At 41.8% G+C, this 18,702-nt stretch overlaps 1 protein-coding gene across 2 annotated transcripts in view; it reads left to right on the forward strand.

Annotated features, from left to right (window-relative positions):
• Positions 1–6,543: 6,543 nt before the first annotated feature.
• The window catches only part of MPND (MPN domain containing), a 30,807-nt gene continuing 18,648 nt past the window's right edge, over positions 6,544–18,702 (forward strand). The window contains exons 1-4 of one of the 2 annotated variants that reach the window (XM_075281460.1): positions 6,544–6,818; positions 12,431–12,636; positions 14,218–14,448; positions 14,530–14,641. In XM_075281460.1, the coding sequence (XP_075137561.1) occupies positions 12,433–12,636; positions 14,218–14,448; positions 14,530–14,641 (547 nt within the window). In that variant the 5' untranslated portion in view covers positions 6,544–6,818; positions 12,431–12,432. The remainder of the gene's footprint in view (positions 6,819–12,430; positions 12,637–14,217; positions 14,449–14,529; positions 14,642–18,702) is intronic. The other variant, XM_075281452.1, reaches the window with a different exon arrangement.

Consider the following 18,702-nt stretch of genomic DNA (forward strand, 5'->3'; position numbering starts at 1 on the left):
AATAAGATGATGTCACTAGTAAGCATCTAAAATGATAAATATATTCAATAAAATGGCTTGATATGGATACATAAATATACGTATGTAAATGCATAGCTCTACACTCGCATGCATAAAGAACATCAGAAAAAAAAAAATACTAATAGCATACCAATTAACCACAATGCATATGTGCAATCATCATTTCTATGCCTGATTTTATAGCTTCTCATTTGTTTTGAGTCGGAAAAATCAACCGCTCTAACCATGTATATGCATATTGTGCAATTACCGCAGGGAAAGAAGCCATTACGAGGTCCACGAGATCCGAATAGATTAACCGGGGGCGGGATGTAGTGGCAATTTGTGAGGATACCTCGTAGATTCCTTGATCATTTCCAAGTAATACTTGGATATTTTGTTAATTGTGGTGCTATATCCTCGTCAGCCAACAAAATTGGCCAATGTTTTTGCACCACTTTCTGAACCTCACGCCATCTTGAATTGTATGATGTAATAAAACGTAATTGTGGGCCACCTGTTCATTTCTATCTTTCATAGCCTTCTTACTTACCAATAATGAACTACGCGGTGTATTTTTGGCTCGTAAGTATCCCTTCTTAATGACTTTATTGCTGTGACCTCTATCTCTAAAACGGTTTTTCAGGTCCATGGCCTGTTCTTCAAATTGAACATCATTGGAGCAGATACGTTTTAACCGCAGAAATTTTCCAATTGGAATTGCCTGCTTGATTTTATTATTATTGTTTATTTTTTGTTTTCAGTGGTGCTTTGGTTTTTTTATTTATCACTTTATTATATCACTGTTGGTCAACTATTTTCAGTGTTTATTCACTGTCTTAATTGGGTTATCCCTCTTAACTTTGCTTCATCACATTTTTGATTGTGTTTTAAATTTATAGAAATGATGTTTGCACATATGCATTGTGGTTAATTGGTATGCTATTAGTATTTTTTTTTCTGATGTTCTTTATGCATGCGAGTGTAGAGCTATGCATTTACATACGTATATTTATGTATCCATATCAAGCCATTTTATTGAATATATTTATCATTTTAGATGCTTACTAGTGACATCATCTTATTGTTGATCAATGTACACTGTATTATATTGTTTCATTCCAAACTAGTTGAGTTAGTTCCCTATGAAGCGGGACGCAACAATCTTATAGTAACTATATTCCATATATGAAGTCTGTTTGAGGTTCCATTTAAGTTCTAATAAAATCCTGCCCACCATGCTTTCTTTTCTTCCATTCCTTTGTTTTTGCATTACTATACTTACCTATTTCCGATGAGGTGCGCGCTTCAGCTGCGCTCTGGTCTCCCAATCATGTGATCTGGTCCGTTGTGTGTGTCATGTGACCGGCACGTCATTGACGTTGCCGGCGCATGCGCACTGACGTTTCCGGCTCCTCGGGACGCCATCGCAGCTGCGGCGCGCCGACATCACTCATCACTGGTATATAAAGACGCTATCTGCCTTACAGTATTGTCACCTCCTGAGGAAGCCACTGTAGTGGCGAAACGCGTAGGGGTGGTCCGTCTACCTAACTGTCAGTACTTTATCGTGGTTGCTAGCTGACCTTTACCATTTGGAGACATGACTTCAGGTATTTGGCTTATTGCCTTATAGGAGCTATTGGCATTCTATATTTGTATAGCTTAGGCTGCATTGTAGTGTGATTATGGTCCAATATTGGATTCCTCTGGAAATGACACTGTTGTAATCTATATCCTATTGATGGGAGTAATACCCATGTAGTTTACCTCACACTTTACATATATATTTTTGCCTCCAACTATATGTCCTCAGCTATTTATGCTATAATGATAAAATATCAGTATATAGATATACATTTGTAGGGACATATTTTTGGAGGGGTGCTGTTTGCCAACAGTATTTTATTGTTGGTACTAATATAGCCTTGCTATACCTATATAAGTGTTACCCTATGCTATTATACCTACCTATATTCATTTTATATGGTCTAGCATAAGCACCCACGTTCTTTATTCTATGTGTCTATTTTTGTATGTCTTTGGCTTAAATCCATCTGCCCTGCTGTACATTATTGTTTTTAATAATAATTTATCTAGTGTGTAATAAAATATTTGATATTTTTTTATATTGGTTGGATTACTGTCTCCTTGTATTAGATTGTGCTTTTTCCATGTTGTATAAACTGCAGTTTGGGCACACAGCAGGGCGCAGAAGGGAAGGAGCGCGATGCGGCTTTTGGAGCACAGATTCTGATGTTTGGTATCTGGACGCGATGTCATGTTTGTAGAGCCTGTAAAGGTACCAGAAAAGTGGATTCCATGGGGTACCAGGAGTGACCCCCATTTTGAAAACTGCACCCCTCAAAGAATTTCTCAGGGGGTGTAGTGGAGTATTAGTATCTCAGACGTGACTGCACAGCGGATGGCGAAGAGGGAATATGTAAACTTTGCGGAGTACATTGCAAACTCCAAATTCCCTACTATGTCCCAGTAGCTCCAATGATTGGGGGAGTCACACTGGGGTCACTTCTGGTATATTTTCCCTCATAAGCTGTAAATCTGGGATGTCCCCTGATATCCGCTCGCACAGCTTATATATTCCCTTCCTGCCGCAGCCAGTTGTATTCTAATAATTTGGTGATTTTGCGGGATTTTGTCTTCACATTACTAGATGCTAGATTTTCTTTATTTTTCTGGTGACGTGGCCATATAAGGGCTTGTTGTTTGTGGGATGCGATGTATTTTGTATTGACACCATCTTGGGTGCCTACAACTTACTGAATACATTTTATTAACTCTTTTTTGCTGGATTTAAAAGAGAAAAAATCTATTCTGGTATTGAGTTTTACCTTTTACATTTTTTGCCATGCAGCGTACAGTATAAGTAACATGTGACCTTTATTCTGCGGGTCGGTACAGTTACGGCGATACCTCATTTATGTTATTTTTTTATGCAATACTAATTCTGCAGAACAAGAACACATTTGGGGACATAAATCAATGATTTTTGCATAGCCATCTTGTGAGAGGCATAACATTTTTATTTTTCGCTTGACAGTGTTGGTTGAGGGCTTATTTTTTGCGGGACAACCTGCGCATTTTATTGGTACTATTTTGGGGTGCATATGACTTTTGATCACTTTTTATAGCACATTTCGTAAGGTGAGATGGTGAAAAATCACTACTTCCAGCGGGTTTTTTCCGGGGGTTTTTTCCCGCTGTTCACTGTATACATTAAATATTGTTTGTTTTGTTGTACAGGTTGTTACAGACGCGACAATACCAAATATGTATTCTTTTTTATTAATTTTTTGTGTTTTTCTTTAACATGATTCATTTTTTATCGAAAAAAGGGATTTTTGGGGCTTTATAACTTTATTAATTGTTTTCAAATACTTTTTTTTTTTTACACTTTTTTTTACTTTTTCTTGTGTCCCTATGGGACACTTGGATTAGTGATGATTTCATCACTAATCCTCTATTATAGAGTGAGACACAGCCTGCATGTGTCTCACTCTAGAAACAGGAAGTGAGCTGTGCGGACGGCACAGCTCACTTCCAGAAGACGCCGGCAGCATCAACAGGTAAGTGGGGGCTCAGGGCTGCCTGGGTTTACTAACCAGACCCCAGACTACATATTACAGATACCGGCACCCCCCAATCTTGCCGCGGGGGGTGCCACCACCCGGTTCCGATTCCGCCCGCTCACTAGCTGCGAAGTACCTAGTGCCCATGACGTACTAGTACGTTATGGGTCGTTAAGGGGTTAAAGGATAACAATGTTTTTTAACCCCTTCCCGACATCCGCCGTAATAGTACGGCGCATGTCGGGTGTTTAACTATGGCGACCGCCCGGGAGCTGGGCGGCCGCCATAGCCGCCGGGTGTCTACTACTTTAAGCAGTAGACAACCGGCTCTAATGTCTCCGATCGGTCCCCGGACCGATCGGAGGCATTAACCCCTCTGGCGCCACGGTCATAGGTGCCGGAGGCACCATTTTCCCAGCGGTTCATGGGTGCCGCCATTTTGCCTGTGATCGCCGGCTCCTGGAGCATGCTCCAGGGCCGACATCACGTTGCCATGACAGCCGGGAGCCTTTACAAGGCTCCCTGGCCGGTCTGCAATCTCTATCTTTTGCAGGCTGGTCTATGCAGCCTGCAAAAGAAAGGATGAATTTTTGCAATGCATTGTAATGCATTGCATTAGTGATCAGACCCCCTGGGGTTCAAGACCCCTAGGAGGTCTAACAAATGCAAAAAAAATAAATAAAAATATAAAAAAATATAAAAAGTATTAAAAATTAAAATCACCCCCTTTTCCCTAGAACACATATAAAAGTAGTTAAAAACTGTGAAACAAATACATGTTAGGTATCCCAGTGTCCAAAATCGCCTGTTCTACAAATCTCTAAAAATATTTTTCCTGTACAGTAAACGCCGTAACGGGAAAAATAGTCAAAAGTGCCAAACCGCCGTTTTTTCACTGTTTTGATTCTGATAAAAATTTGAATACAAAGTGATCAAAGCAATAGCATTTCCCGAAAATGGTAGAACTAAAAAGTACACCCCGCCCCGCAAAAAAAGACGCCCTATGCATCCCCGTACACTGACGTATAAAAAAGTTACGGCTGTCAGAATATGGCGACTTTTAGAAAAAAAAAAATTGGCACAATTTTGGATTTTTTTTTTTAAGGGGTCAAAATGTAAATAAAACTATATAAATTTGGTATCCCTGGAACCGTACCGAAACACAGAATACAGGGGACATCATTTTGGCTGCACAGTGAACGCCATAAAACCAAAGCCCGTAAGAAAGTCGCAGAAATGCATTTTTTCTTCAAATCCACCCCATTCTGAATTTTTTTTCCAGCTTCCCAGTATACAGAATAATTAATAGTGGCATCAGGAAGAAGAATTTGTCCCGCAAAAATTAAGACCTCATATGGCTCTGGGAGCGGAGAAATAAAAAAGCTATGGGGTTTAGAAGGAGGGGAGTCAAAAAGGAAAATAAAAAAAATGCCATCGGCGGGAAAGGGTTAATACATTACATGTATAACGCATTACTGTGGAGCACTATACTGTAAAGTAAACTAGACTATATAAACTAGAAACTGTAAACTAGACTATATCCACGACCTTTTTATTCTTAACTAGCTTCTGCCCACAACCTCGTCTGCGGGTTGTTGGCATTGATGAGCCGCCTATATTCAGCAAATTGATGGTTTGCATGCTTCAGCGTTTTGGCAGCTCTCAAGCTGGCCTGCCGCTGAACTTGTTTCTTGCACTGTGCCTGTGATTGTTCCAGAATCTCAGCACCTCACTGGAACGTCATATAATGAGCGTGTTGTTGGTGTTTATGATCCGCCTTCTGCAGCGTTTCGGCAGCTGTCATGCTGGCCTGCCGCTGAACTCCTTCCTTGAGCTGTGCCTGTGATTGTTCCGGTATCTCAGCAGCTTGCAGGGACACCATATAATGAGCGTGTTGTTGGCGTCAATGATCCCCCTGAGCTCCGCTTGAGGAGTACTCTGTGACTTCTGGCTCCTTCATAGCTCTCGTTGTTTGCGACAAATTAGATTTTATTTTTCCAGGCATGTTGAAAATTGGCAAACTGCCAATTTTGATTAAAGGTGTTTGCCCATGTCAGTTTGTCAGCACTGGAGCAGATCAGATAATATGCAAATGTGTGTACACACACCACTGAGGGTTAGTGTGTGTTTACACAGAGAGATATTAATTAATTAATAATATTTTTTTATTATTATTAAGTAGGAGGATAAGTAGGATAGGAAGGATAGGATTAGGAGGATAGGATTTGGGGACCATGGGACAGGAAATTGTATGATACATCGGAGAGGAGGGGGGCACACAAATTTTACCGGTATGTTGCACTAAAATCCCTTATGATAATACAATAGAATAAAAGGCACTAGAGATGAGCGAGTACTGTTCGGATCAGCCGATCCGAACAGCACGCTCGCATAGAAATGAATGGACGTAGCCGGCACGCGGGGGGTTAAGCGGCCGGCCGCCGTCAAAGCGGAAGTACCAGGTGCATCCATTCATTTCTATGGAGCGTGCTGTTAGGATCGGCTGATCCAAACAGTACTCGCTCATCTCTAAAAGGCACCAAAAAAGGAAAATTCCAGCAGAAGAGTGAGAATACAGATGCAACTAAAGCCAGGTTCACACTCCACAGTATCCGCCAGGTGAGCCTTGGGTTTATACTGAAACCTGTGCAGAGAAAAGACCTAGACAGAGGCCTTCTCTCCACCAATCTTCTGACGCAGACGGCATCCTAGCCTAAGTACAGTAGAGATGGTCCCTGCTAAAATTTTCATCCAAAAGTGGGTTCCGCCATTAGAAAGCTTATGTCCAATGTTATAGACAAAAGCAGCTTATGGCGACACCATGACCAAACGCTGCTCTAGTCATAGCGATATTGTGAGCCAGGAGAGCAGACTTGGCTTACAAATGGCTGAGCCTACGGGAGCTATCGTTCTCCATTAATCCTCACTTAAGGAATTATGACATCAAGACGCTCCGTCGCTCCTAGTCATATTGACAGGAACTGACCAATCGGCGGGATGCAGGGGTGTGATACGGCAAGTCTTTGTGTGCGGCTCCTGGATGGTTGCTGCCTTTGTGTGCGGTGGAGTCACCTGCGCGGCTGGACTCGGTGCCCACAGCCTTGGTCTGGCCGGTAACTGGCACTGCCCGCGGACAATGGAGACACCGGAAAGACGTGCATGAAATCTCCATCTGCCGGGCTGTGGTGACGCGATCTCCCACGATTCCGCCCGCCTGGTAAAGCTCAGGTAATTCTGTGCATTAAGGATGCATTAATGGTGTGTACACTGCAGCGCTGACTGGAGGCTTTCTACGTCACATACGAATGTTTCCTTATAATGCACATGCCACCTTCCTGCAGCACCACTAGGATCCTTAAAGAAGCACTCCAGCTTTTTTGTTTACTATTTAGACTCCATAGTTTTTCCATGCAGCACTATTTTCCTCATAAAATAATGGACACAATGACAGAACAGATATTGAATTGACCAATATATATAGATATAAACTGCACTCCGGTAATATTGTAACCCAGGAAGCAGAAACATAATGTAATTCTAAAGCTATATTCACCCGGCTGTATGACAATGGATTCATGTCATGTGTCCTGTTTCTTCCTGTTCTCACTCAAATCTATGAGGGATCCGTGAAAACTGGTGCCCTCGGATGCTATTTGGCTTTTTATGGCCATTAGGTAGGTTTACATGTGGCAGATTTGTTACAGATAATTGTAATATGGCTTTAAATGGCTTTACTATAGTCAGCCATCCTCCATACCACAGGTAAGGCTGGGTTCACACCAGCGTTCAAACTCCAAATCTGTCCCCGAATCCGCTTGAAAAATGCAAGCAGGACTTTTCTCTGCATTTTTCTGGTGGAAACTGGACAAATACAGCTCATTCACAGACACTGTAACTTTATTACGGCGGATGTCGGGTGTTCAACTATTGCGGCCGCCATAGGCGCCTTGATTCTGCTGTTTCATACAGTAGACACCATGCACTAATGTTCACGGTCAATGCACACACCGTTGACCGAGGCACCATTTTCCTGGCAGCGCATAGGCGCCACCATTTTGCCCGTGATCGCCAGAACCTGGAGCACGTCGTGTTGGCATGACAGCTGGGATCCTTGTAAAGGCTCCCCGACCTGTTTGCAGTGCCTTTATTTTGCAGGTTACTCTATGTAGACTGCAAAAGAAATGACAATTTTTTTTTTGCAATGCATTGTAATGCATGGCATTAGTGATTAGACACCCTGGGGTTCAAGACCCCTAGGGGATCTAATAAATGCATTAAAAAAAATTAACAAAAAGTAAAAAAAAAAATATCAAAAATTCAAATCATCTCCCTTTCCCTAGAACACATATAAAAGTACTTAAATACTGTGAAACACCTACACATTAGGTATCCCAGTGTCCAAAAACGCCCGCTCTGGAAATCTATTAAAATATTTTTCCTATACAGTAAACGCTGTAGCGGGGAAAAAAAAAAGTCAAAAGTGCCAAACCGCCATTTTTTCACTGTTTTGCCTCTGATAAAAATTTGAATAAAAAATGATCAAAGAAATACCAATTCCCCAAAATGGTAGAACTAAAAAGTACACCTGGCCCTGCAAAAAAAAGACGCACTATGCATCCCCGTACACAGAAGTATAAAAAAGCTACGGGTGTCAGAAGATGGCCACTTTTAGAAAAATAAATTTGGCACAGTTTTGGATTTTTGTTAAGGGGTTAAAATGTAAATAAAACCATATAAATTTGGAATCCCCAGAATCGTACCGAAACATAGAATATAGGTGACATGTCATGTTGGCAGCACAGTGAACGCCGTAAAAACGGATACTGTAAGAAGATCGCACAAATGCACTTTTTCTTCAAATCTACCCCATTCTGAATTTTTTTCCAGCTTCCCAGTACATTGAACAGAATAAACAATGGTGGCATCATGAAGAGCAATTTGTCCTGCAACAAACATTAAGACCTCATATGGCTCTGAGCTGAGAAATAAAAAAGTTATAGGGTTTGGAAAGGGGGGTGGGAGTCAAAAACAAAAAATGAAAATCGAAAAATGCCCTTGGCGGACAGGGGCTAAACGACACTAACCTCCAGAGCTGTGATCTTGGTCTTGTTTTAACCCCTTGGGGACGCAGATCAAAAGTACCTTAAAGGGGCTCTATCAGCAAAATCATGCTGATAGAGCCCCACATATATCTTCTTCTTCATCCACGCCTCTTCTTCCTCCGATGTCCTCCGGTCCCATCCTCCTCCGGCGCTCGCGAATTGACACTGATCTAAAAAAAATGGCCTGGGCGCATGCGCAGTAGCATGCGGCTTCTACTACGGCTACTGCGCAGGCGCCCAGGCCATTTTTTTTCATCAGTGTCAGTTCGCGAGCGCCGGAGGAGGACGGGATCGGAAGACATTGGAGGAAGAAGAGGCGTGGACAAAGAAGAAGACACACCCTGAACGCCCGCCCCCCGTGCACGTTCGGTAAGTTTATCACATTCTGTTTTAGGGTTTTATTTTAAAACGGGGGGGGGGGGTAGTTTAATATAACACTTACGGTGCCTAAATAGCCTTTTTAAAGGCTATTCACGCATATGTGGGGCTCTATCAGCATGATTTTGCTGATAGAGCCCCTTTAAGGGGGTTGTTCAGGCAAAAATAAATAACACTTTTAACATTTAAATCAGTCGGGGGCATTGAAAAAATTATGGTGACCGTTGAGGTGGTTCAACGGAACTCCAGAAACTCCAGAAGAGACCTTTGAGAAGCTGCTGGAGCATAAGAACTGGGACGCGCAGGAACACACTGAGTATTCGGGGCAGGTGAGTATGCATGTTTAGTAAAAAAAAAAAAAATTCAATGCCCCAGCTGATTTAAAAGTTAAAAGGGTTGTCCATTTTTGCCTGGACAACCCCTTTAAGGACCAGGCCTCATTTTTCAAATCTGACATATGTCACTTTATGTGGTAATAACTGTCAGACGCTTTAAGTTATCAACGTGATTCTGACAATGTGATTCTCCTCTTTAAAATGAATCTAAAATTATCTTCATAGCCCAAATGATTTCTGAGATACAGGACTTTAAAGTGTGTCCCCCCCCCTCCTGTTTCGGGAAGCATTAGTGAAACAGGAAATGGGGAGGAGCAGCCTGCAGCGTGCACAGAGACAGAGAAGCATTTTCTATGTCCCTGTGCACAACTTGTATGTGACCACAGGCCGGGGGGGGGGGGAGAAGGGAGCACTGGAGTCCTGGTGTTCAAATCCTGCCAAGGGCATAAAACCATCTGCAAGGAGTTTGTATGTTCTCCCCGTGTTTGCATGGATTTCCATCCCGTATTCCAAAGACATACTGATAGGGGAAAAAAATGTACATTGTGAGCTCTATGTGGCGCTCATAATCTACATTTAAAAAAAAAAAAAAAAAAAAAAAAAAAAAAGAAGGGATTCAGTCCCTATTTCCTCCCTCCTGTCAATCAGAGCACGTGCTGTACTTTTGCATTCTAAGTCCACCCTGAGCTTTAGTGGGGTATTCTTATGTAATACCCCTGAACATAACCAGGAAGTTTATTGGCGCTGTGACCCAGACATTTACCATTGTCCAGGTCGCAGCGCCAAAAATAAAGTCGCACCAAACGCTTACACAACATATACATAAAGTCGCAAATAAAGTTTACATTTCACCCAATCCCTGTCCTGTCTATACCTGAGCTTTCTAGAGTAAAATACGTTTCTAGTGGTATCCGTTACATGCTAAAATAATAGTAATAACAATTATCACTAGAATTGAACGTATAGTTTGCTAAAATTTTTATAGGGAGGATGGAAAATAATATTTTTATGTAAACTCCTATTTAATTTGCATGCACAAAATGGGATGGCGCATTTCTGCGATTTTGGCGTTTCTTTAACACCCGCCCCTGTAAATATATACATGTGTGGTATGTATGAACTCCTTACATATTGCAGTTTTTTGGAAAGTACATTTTGTTTGCAGAAAGTGATTTCTTGAGCCGCACTTTAGTGGCAAATTTAAATTTTTGTGCAATTTTTGCTAGCAATCTCTGTTTGCCGCAACTTTGCATGAAGGTGGTTGTATATATGAAACATTAAGTTGTGTTTTTATATATGGTATGCTGTGCAATCTCAAAAAAGTTAGATTTTGGTATCACAGTCACCGTTTGGTAGGTGCAGTATAGCTTTTAACATATTAGTGAATAACTGCAAAATCCTGCTTGTCTTCTGTATTCGTGTTTTTGGGAGTCCAAGCTCTTATTGTAGTTGATGTTTGCGGTACATATAGTATATATACACATTGTATACACCATAAGCTATTATTTTAAATGTATTTTGTATATGAATGTGAGATTGAACATGAGTTTTAGGTGCAAATAATATAGACTCCTGAAGAAGCCATTTATGTGGCGAAACGTGTAGGGGTGGTCCTTGCTACATGTCATACATTTTTCTCTTGGGTGCTTAGCTGGCCATTACTACAGGAACATGACTACAGGTAAATATACATAGCTTTAACCATTGATGTATATTTGGTAGCTCTATGGTGTCTCTGTTGGTCTGTCTGAGCTTGGTCTGTATACACTTATATAACTCTGTGTCCTTTGGATAAGGGGGCGTTCACACTACCGTCGGTGTCCGTCATGTAGTGTCCGCTCCTAGTGTCCGCTCAAAATCTGTCACGGACACTAGGAGCGGACACTAGATGTGTCTGTGACACCTGTCATTCACTTGAATGGGCATCGGGTGCGTTCTTTTGCACTCCGTGCCCGTCCTTCCCTGTCCGCAAGAGAAGATGTCCGACTTCTCAAGCGGACAGAAAAACCCTGCATGCAGGGTTCCTCTGTCCGCTTGAGAAGTCCGACATCTTCACTTGCGGACAGGGAAGGACGGGCACGGAGTGCAAAAGAATGCACCCGATGCCCATTCAAGTGAATGACAGGTGTCACGGACACATCTAGTGTCCGCTCCTAGTGTCCGTGACAGATTTTGAGCGGACACTACATGTCGGACACCGACGGTAGTGTGAACGCTCCCTAAGGGGTATTTAACTATTTAATGTATTATTTGAGTCAGGTCTGGACACAACAATATTTATAGAAATTTTGTGTACTCGTGTTTTGTGGATAAAAGGTATTTAAATTTATTAATCTACTGTGATTTTGATAACATATATTCTTCCACATATCACTGAGTTGATATTCATGAATATTTGTAGACCTTTGAGCACCAATATTTACATATATTAGTGTACCTGTACCATTATTATTACTATTCAGCTTAGCGCTCATGTCTTTTTCTTATGTGTCTATTATGTGTACTTTCGGCTAGATCCATCTGCCCTGCTGTATTTTTGATTTGTTACCAGGTATTTAATAAAATATTTGATATTTTTATATATATTTCGAATCTATGTTTTGGCGTGTTCTTTTTCCAAGTTGATTAAATGACAGATGCCTTATAAATAAAGTAATTAACAAGTTCATAATGTACTGTTGGAGTGCTGTCCAATTCTTCCAATAAGTTACTGTTTGTGTGTGCAGTCCGGCCAGCCCAAGGAAATTTCTACCCACAACTGCCAACTACGAGTTTGCTGCCTGGCTCTTGAATTCAGGCATCTAAAGCCATTTGTCTTAGTAGATTTCATGTCACACTTCAGAAAAACCTCTACAAAACATGAAGCCATGAATACACAGCCCTTTTACATCAAATTGCTATGTTTCTGAAAGGAGAATAGGTTTTCTCTCTTTGAGGTTCATGAAATCCATTTTTTTTTTATGGCGCTGAGATGCAAGGCTTCAGAACCGAGGCAGTGACTAGGACTCTGTTTTCTTGTTTTTAGTAATGGAGGAACAGTCTCCATGGGGTGAAGATGGACTGGAAGAAGATGATGAGGAGCTGGAAGATAATGAGACCGAGAGCTCTGGTAGAGTGCTTCACTCTGGAAAGGCAAACAACTTTTTGACAAAGAGAGGCATTACCCTGAGGGTACTCTTGAAAGATGGACTGATAGAGCCTGGGCAAGGGGTTCTATCTATACTGTACTTGGTGAGATTATAAACTTAATTTTTGATTTGATATTGATAACCAGAAGCAGTTCTTCATCCTCCAGGGCCAGGACTATACATAAAATACTGCTGAAAGTCCTTTTAGTGTAGGTGCAAATTAGGGTATACTAGCCCAGTGAGCAGTAGCACTGCATGACATATAGCACACAGAGAGCCTATACCACATTGTTACTGTCCGCTTGACTCTAATACCCTAATTTGCATTAACACTTAAAGGATTTATATCTTTTGGAAGGACTGAATGGATTTGGATAAAGAAAATTTGTCATGGGACTTTTTGGATCTTGTGAGAGGTCCTCTTTCACATTCATTGTAGGGAAAGTGAGAGTATATTACTATGTACAGGAGTATGTGACCATGACTATCCATGGGGGTCTGACAACTGTTTGAAACTTTCCACTTCACAATCCATGTGATGTCATGTTCATCGGTTACATGTCCTGATTGCAGTTCAGTCCCATTTAGTGAATTTGCTGAACTGCAATACCAAGCAGAGTCGCGGCAGCCTTTTCCAACAGCTGATTGGACGGGGCCCTGTTGTCAGACCCCAGCTAATCTTAATTGATGAATCAATTCCAAGGACAGTTTTTACTAAGGATAGAAGTTGCCAGGGTAATCTCACTTGCTTCTATGAAGAGGTCACTAAAAGACCTGGAAAAGGGTGGAAGCAGTGGATAAAGTGTTCTAGGACTTTACATTTGACCTTATTCCTTATATCTTTAATAGGTAAAACAGCTCCATTGGTTTAGAAAATATAAACTGAAAGTACATGTGAAATTTAAAGGGGCTCTATCATTGTGAAAAGTCATTTTTAGCTAAGCACATACTTGCATAGCCTTTATAAAGGCTATTTCACACATATCTTTTATATGTAAATTGCCCCAGTAGTTTTTGAATAAGTCCGTGTTTTTTTTCACATGCTAATTAGCCTTCTCCATGCACTCCGGAAGTGCCTGTATGCACCCTCTCTGCTGTTCTCCACAAGCAGACAGGCTGCTGCTACTGATGAGTCTCCCTACTCTCATACACATAGAGAATAGCAGACTGTGATCACAGACACTTCCGGGTGCACGGAGAAGGCTAATTAGCATATGAATAAAAGAGAACTTGACTATCAACTGTACTAACTATGTGACCAGGAGGACCGTATGGTTTGTCTGTGTGGTATCCACATCAGATCCAGCAGTGTTGTGATTTCTATTATCCACATAACCTAACTAACGTACACAAAAGTTTCTCAATTAAGAAAAAAAAAAACAGGGACGTGATGTGTTAACCAAACTGCACCAAGCACTGTACAATGTAGATATGTGAACCAATAAGCAGCTGGGAAGCTATTTCTGCTGGAATGACTGTACTTGAAGCCCCAGTTCACTGGTGTTGTGGATAGGTGCACCACTGTCTGGCCATGGAAAGTTTAGGTATCTCAGTTATATGTTGCTTTTTTTTTTTAAGGTAAAGTATTGCTTCTAGTATGGGCCTGTTCCACACTTTTCATTTACTTTATCAATGAATTTGACATTCTGTAAGTCGCATATTCTATAATCTTTTTTTTTTTTAGGGAAGGAAATTTCTTGGAGATCTTTTAGTGGATGGAAAAATTATCTGGCAGGAGAGTGGTCAAGCCTTTAACTCTCCTAGTGCGTGGGCTACTCACTGCAAACGTTTGGTTAATCCTGCTAAGAAATCTGGCTGTGGATGGGCATCAGTACGGTACAAAGGACAAAAACTAGACCAGTATAAGACTGCATGGTTGAGACAGAATCAGCTTCATGGGTCAATGACTGAAGGGGTAAGATTATTTCCTGTGTTCCAAATTACTAATATATACCCCGCCTTCTTGCCTAATGTTGAATGCTCATGCTCCCTGCAGAGTCCAATAAGCGAAGGAGAGGAGTATGACCTGCTTGAGGAAGAGGGTGATGTTGACTCTAGATGTGGAAAGTTATGCAACATGGAACCAAATGGCAGCAAGAAAGAGCAAGGTAAGAGTTAAAAGCTGACAGGATGGGACATTTTTTCATGCTAGTCATTAAGATATATCTTCATCCCTAAGAATGTAGATACAGTACTACAAAAAAAAAAAAAATCACAATCACAGGGTATCCAAGGGGTTTCCCATCTGAGCAAGCTATCACTGGGGATAAATTTACAGTGGCTTACAAAAGTATTCTTACTACTTGAACTTTGTCACATTTTGTCTCCTTACAACCACAAACTTAAAGGTAATTTTTTGAGGTTTTAAGTGTTAGACCAACATATGGTAGCAGATAATTGTGAAGTGGGACTAAAATGATATGATACATGTTTTTCAAGATTGTGACATGCAAAAATATTCAGCCCCTATACTCTGATACCCTTAAATAAAATCCAGTGCACACAATTGCCTTCAGACGAAAATTAATTAGTTAATAGAGTCCAGCTGTGGGTAATTTAGTCTCAGTATAAATACACCTGTTCTGTGAAGGCCTCAGTGGTTTTTTAGAGAACAGAAATGAACAAACAGCATCATGTAGACCAAGGAACTCACCAGACAGGTCACAGATAAAGTTGTGGAGAAGTTTAAAGCAGGGTTAGGTTATAAAAACTTTGAGCAAGCTTTGAGTATGCCAAGGAGCATTGTTCAATCCATCATCCAAAAATGGGAAAAGTATTTTACAACTGCAAACCTACCAAGACATGGCCGTCCACCTAAACTAACAGATCAAGCAAGGAGAGCACTGGTCAGAGAAGCAGCCAAGAGGCCTATGGTTGCAGCTCAGGTGGAAGAAACTTTCCACAGAACAAGTGTAAATCGTGCACTCCTCAAATCTGGCCTTTATGGAAGAGTGGCAAGAAGAAAACCAGTGTTGAAAGAAAGACGTAAGAAGTGCTGTTTGCAGTTTGCCACAAGCCATAGAGGGGACACTTTTTGGCCTAAATGCAAAGTCCTATGTGTGGTGGAAAAGTAACACAGCTCATCACCCTGGACACACCATACCCACTGTAAAACATGATGGTGGCAGCATCATACTGTGGGGAGGCTTTTCTTCTCTAGGAACAGGGAAGCTGGTTAGAGCTGATGGAAAGATGGATGGAGCTAAATACAGGGCGATCCTGATCCTTGAGACTGGGAAGGAGATTCACCTTCCAGCAAGATAATGACCCTAAACATACAGCCAGAGCTACAGTGGAATGGTTTAGATCAAAGAATGTTCAAGTATTAGAATGGCCCAGTCACAGTCCAGACCTAAATCCCATTGAGCATCTATGGCAAGACATGAAATTTGCTGTTTACAGACGTCTCCATCCAATCTGGCTGAGTTGAGCTATTTTACAAATAAGAATAGGCAAAAATCTCAGTCTGTAGATGTGGAAAGCTGGTGGAGACTTATCCCAAAAGACTTGCAGCTGTAATTGCAGAGAAAGGTGGCTCTACAAAGTATTGATATAGGGATAGGGGGCTGAATACTTTTGCACGTCACACTTTAACCCCTTCCTGACATGTGCCGTAATAGTACGGCGCATGTCGGGTCTGTAACTATGGCCGCCATAGCTGCCGGGTGTCTACTGCTTTAATCAGTAGACAACCGGCTCTAATGCCTCCGATCGGTCCCCGGACCGATCGGAGGCATTAACCCCTCCGGCGCTGCGGTCAAAGGCGCCGGAGGCGCCATTTTCCCGGCGGCACATGGGCGCTGCCATTTTGCTCGGGATCGCCGGCTCCTGGAGCATGCTCCAGGGCCGACGTCATGTTGCCATGACAGCCGGGAGCCTGTACAAGGCTCCCAGGCTTGTCTGCAAATTGTCTCTTTTGCAGGCTGGTCTATGCAGCCTGCAAAAGAGAGGATGATTTTTTGCAATGCATTAGCATTGTAATGCATTGCATTAGTGATCAGACCCCCTGGGGTTCAACACCCCTAGGGGGTCTAATAAATGCAAAAAAAAAAAGGAAAAAAAAATATAAAAAAATATAAAAAGTATTAAAAGTTCAAATCACCCCCCTTTCTCTAGAACACATATAAAAGTAGTTAAAAACTGTCCGTCCGAAATCGCCCACTCTACAAATCTATAAAAATATTTTTCCTGTTTGGTAAACGCCGTAGCGGGAAAAATAGTCAAAAGTGCCAAACCGCCGTTTTTTTCACTGTTTTGATTCTGATAAAAATTTGAATAAAAAGTGATCAAAGCAATAACATTTCCCGAAAATGGTAGAACTAAAAAGTACACCTGGCCCCGCAAAAAAAGACGCCCTATGCATCCCCGTACACTTACGTATAAAAAAGTTACGGCCGTCGGAATATGGCGACTTTTAGAAAAAAAAAATTTTAACACAGTTTTGGATTTTTTTTAAGGGGTCAAAATGTAAATAAAACCATATAAATTTGGTATCCCTGGAACCGTACCGAAACACAGAATATAGGGGACATGACATTTTGGCTGCACAGTGAACGCCGTAAAACCAAAGCCCGTAAGAAAGTCGCAGAAATGCATTTTTTCTTCAAATCCACCCCATTCTGAATTTTTTTCCTGCTTCCCAGTACATTATATAGAATAATTAATGGTGGCATCATAAAGAAAAATTTGTCCCGCAAAAATTAAGACCTCATATGGCTCTGGGAGCGGAGAAATAAAAAAGTTATGGGGTTTAGAAGGAGGGGAGTGAAAAAGGAAAATCAAAAAATGCCATCGGCGGGAAGGGGTTAAAGATTTTTATTTGATTACAGTTGTGAAAACCATGTATCATTTTCATTCCACTTCACAATTATCTGCTACTATGTGTTGGTCTATCATTTAAAATCTCAATAAAATACCGTATTTTTCGGACTATAAGACGCACTTTTTTTCCCCAAAATTTTTGGGGAAAAGAAGGGTGCGTCTTATAGTCTGAAGGTGGCGCCTGGCATCCGCTGTAATAGAGAGGCGGAAGCCGGCAAGTGATAGACGCCATTACAGGTGCCGGGGCCTGAGACATCGCTGCGCTCCTCTGCCCTGCATGAAGCCAGCAGCGGCAGGGGCTCCTCCGTCCCCCCGCTGCTGGCTTCATGAAGGGCAGAGGATCGTAGCGATGTCTCAGGCCCCGGCGTCTATCCCTCCCCGGCATCCGCCTCTCTAGTACAGCGGATGCCGGGTCAGTATCAGCGGCCCCTTCTCCCCCGGGGCCGGTCCCCACCGGCCCCGTACCTGTAAAGTTGCAGGCCGGCTCCTGCGCGGCGATATCGCAGGAGCCGACCTGTTCGGGTGACAGCCGGGAGCCTAATGAGGCTCCCGGGTCTGTCACTGCTATATATTAGTATTGCGGCTGGTCTCTATGACCAGCCGCCGTAATACTAATACACAGAATGTCCCATAGACGGCAATACAGTTGTATTGCCGTCTATGGGACTTGCGATCAAGTGACCGCAGGTTCAAGCCCCCGGGGGGGGAATAAAATAGTAAAAAAAAAAAAAAAAAAAGCTTTAAAAATATGAAATAAATAAAAGTTCTAAATCACCTCCTGTTTTTTTTTCAATACAAGGTGATCTAAGCAATAGATATCCCCCAAAATGGTATAACTAAAAAGTACAGCTGGCCCCGCAAAAAAAACGCTCTATGCATCCCCGTACAGCTGCAGGGTCACCTGTCAATGTGGCCTTGCAGCTGTTGCAAAACTACAACTCCCATATATTAAATATTTTACCAGTTTTTGCTTCAAAATTTTTTTTCCCTATTTTCCTCCTCTAAAACCTAGGTGCGTCTTATAGTCCAGTGATAGTCCAAAAATAAGGTACATTTAAGTTTGTGGTTGTAAGGTGACAAAATGTATAAAAAGGAGTATGAATACTTTTGCAAGCCACTGTATATCATAAAAATCACCGAAAGGTCATGGCAAGAAAATATTATAGCATTCGATAGCCTATAGTGCAATATAAACTGCAGTTACCAGGGCCCGGATGGTGGGTGTCCATACTTGAATTGTCTGCCCAAAGCTCAATCCTTCTCAGTATTTAAAGGCCTGGCCCCAACTCCTAACTCACACACACCCACTGACGTCACATCCAATATAACTGCCTGCTATTTTATTGCC

The sequence above is a fragment of the Leptodactylus fuscus genome, chromosome 1, assembly GCF_031893055.1.
Source record: "Leptodactylus fuscus isolate aLepFus1 chromosome 1, aLepFus1.hap2, whole genome shotgun sequence".
NCBI classification, from domain to species: Eukaryota; Metazoa; Chordata; class Amphibia; order Anura; family Leptodactylidae; genus Leptodactylus; species Leptodactylus fuscus.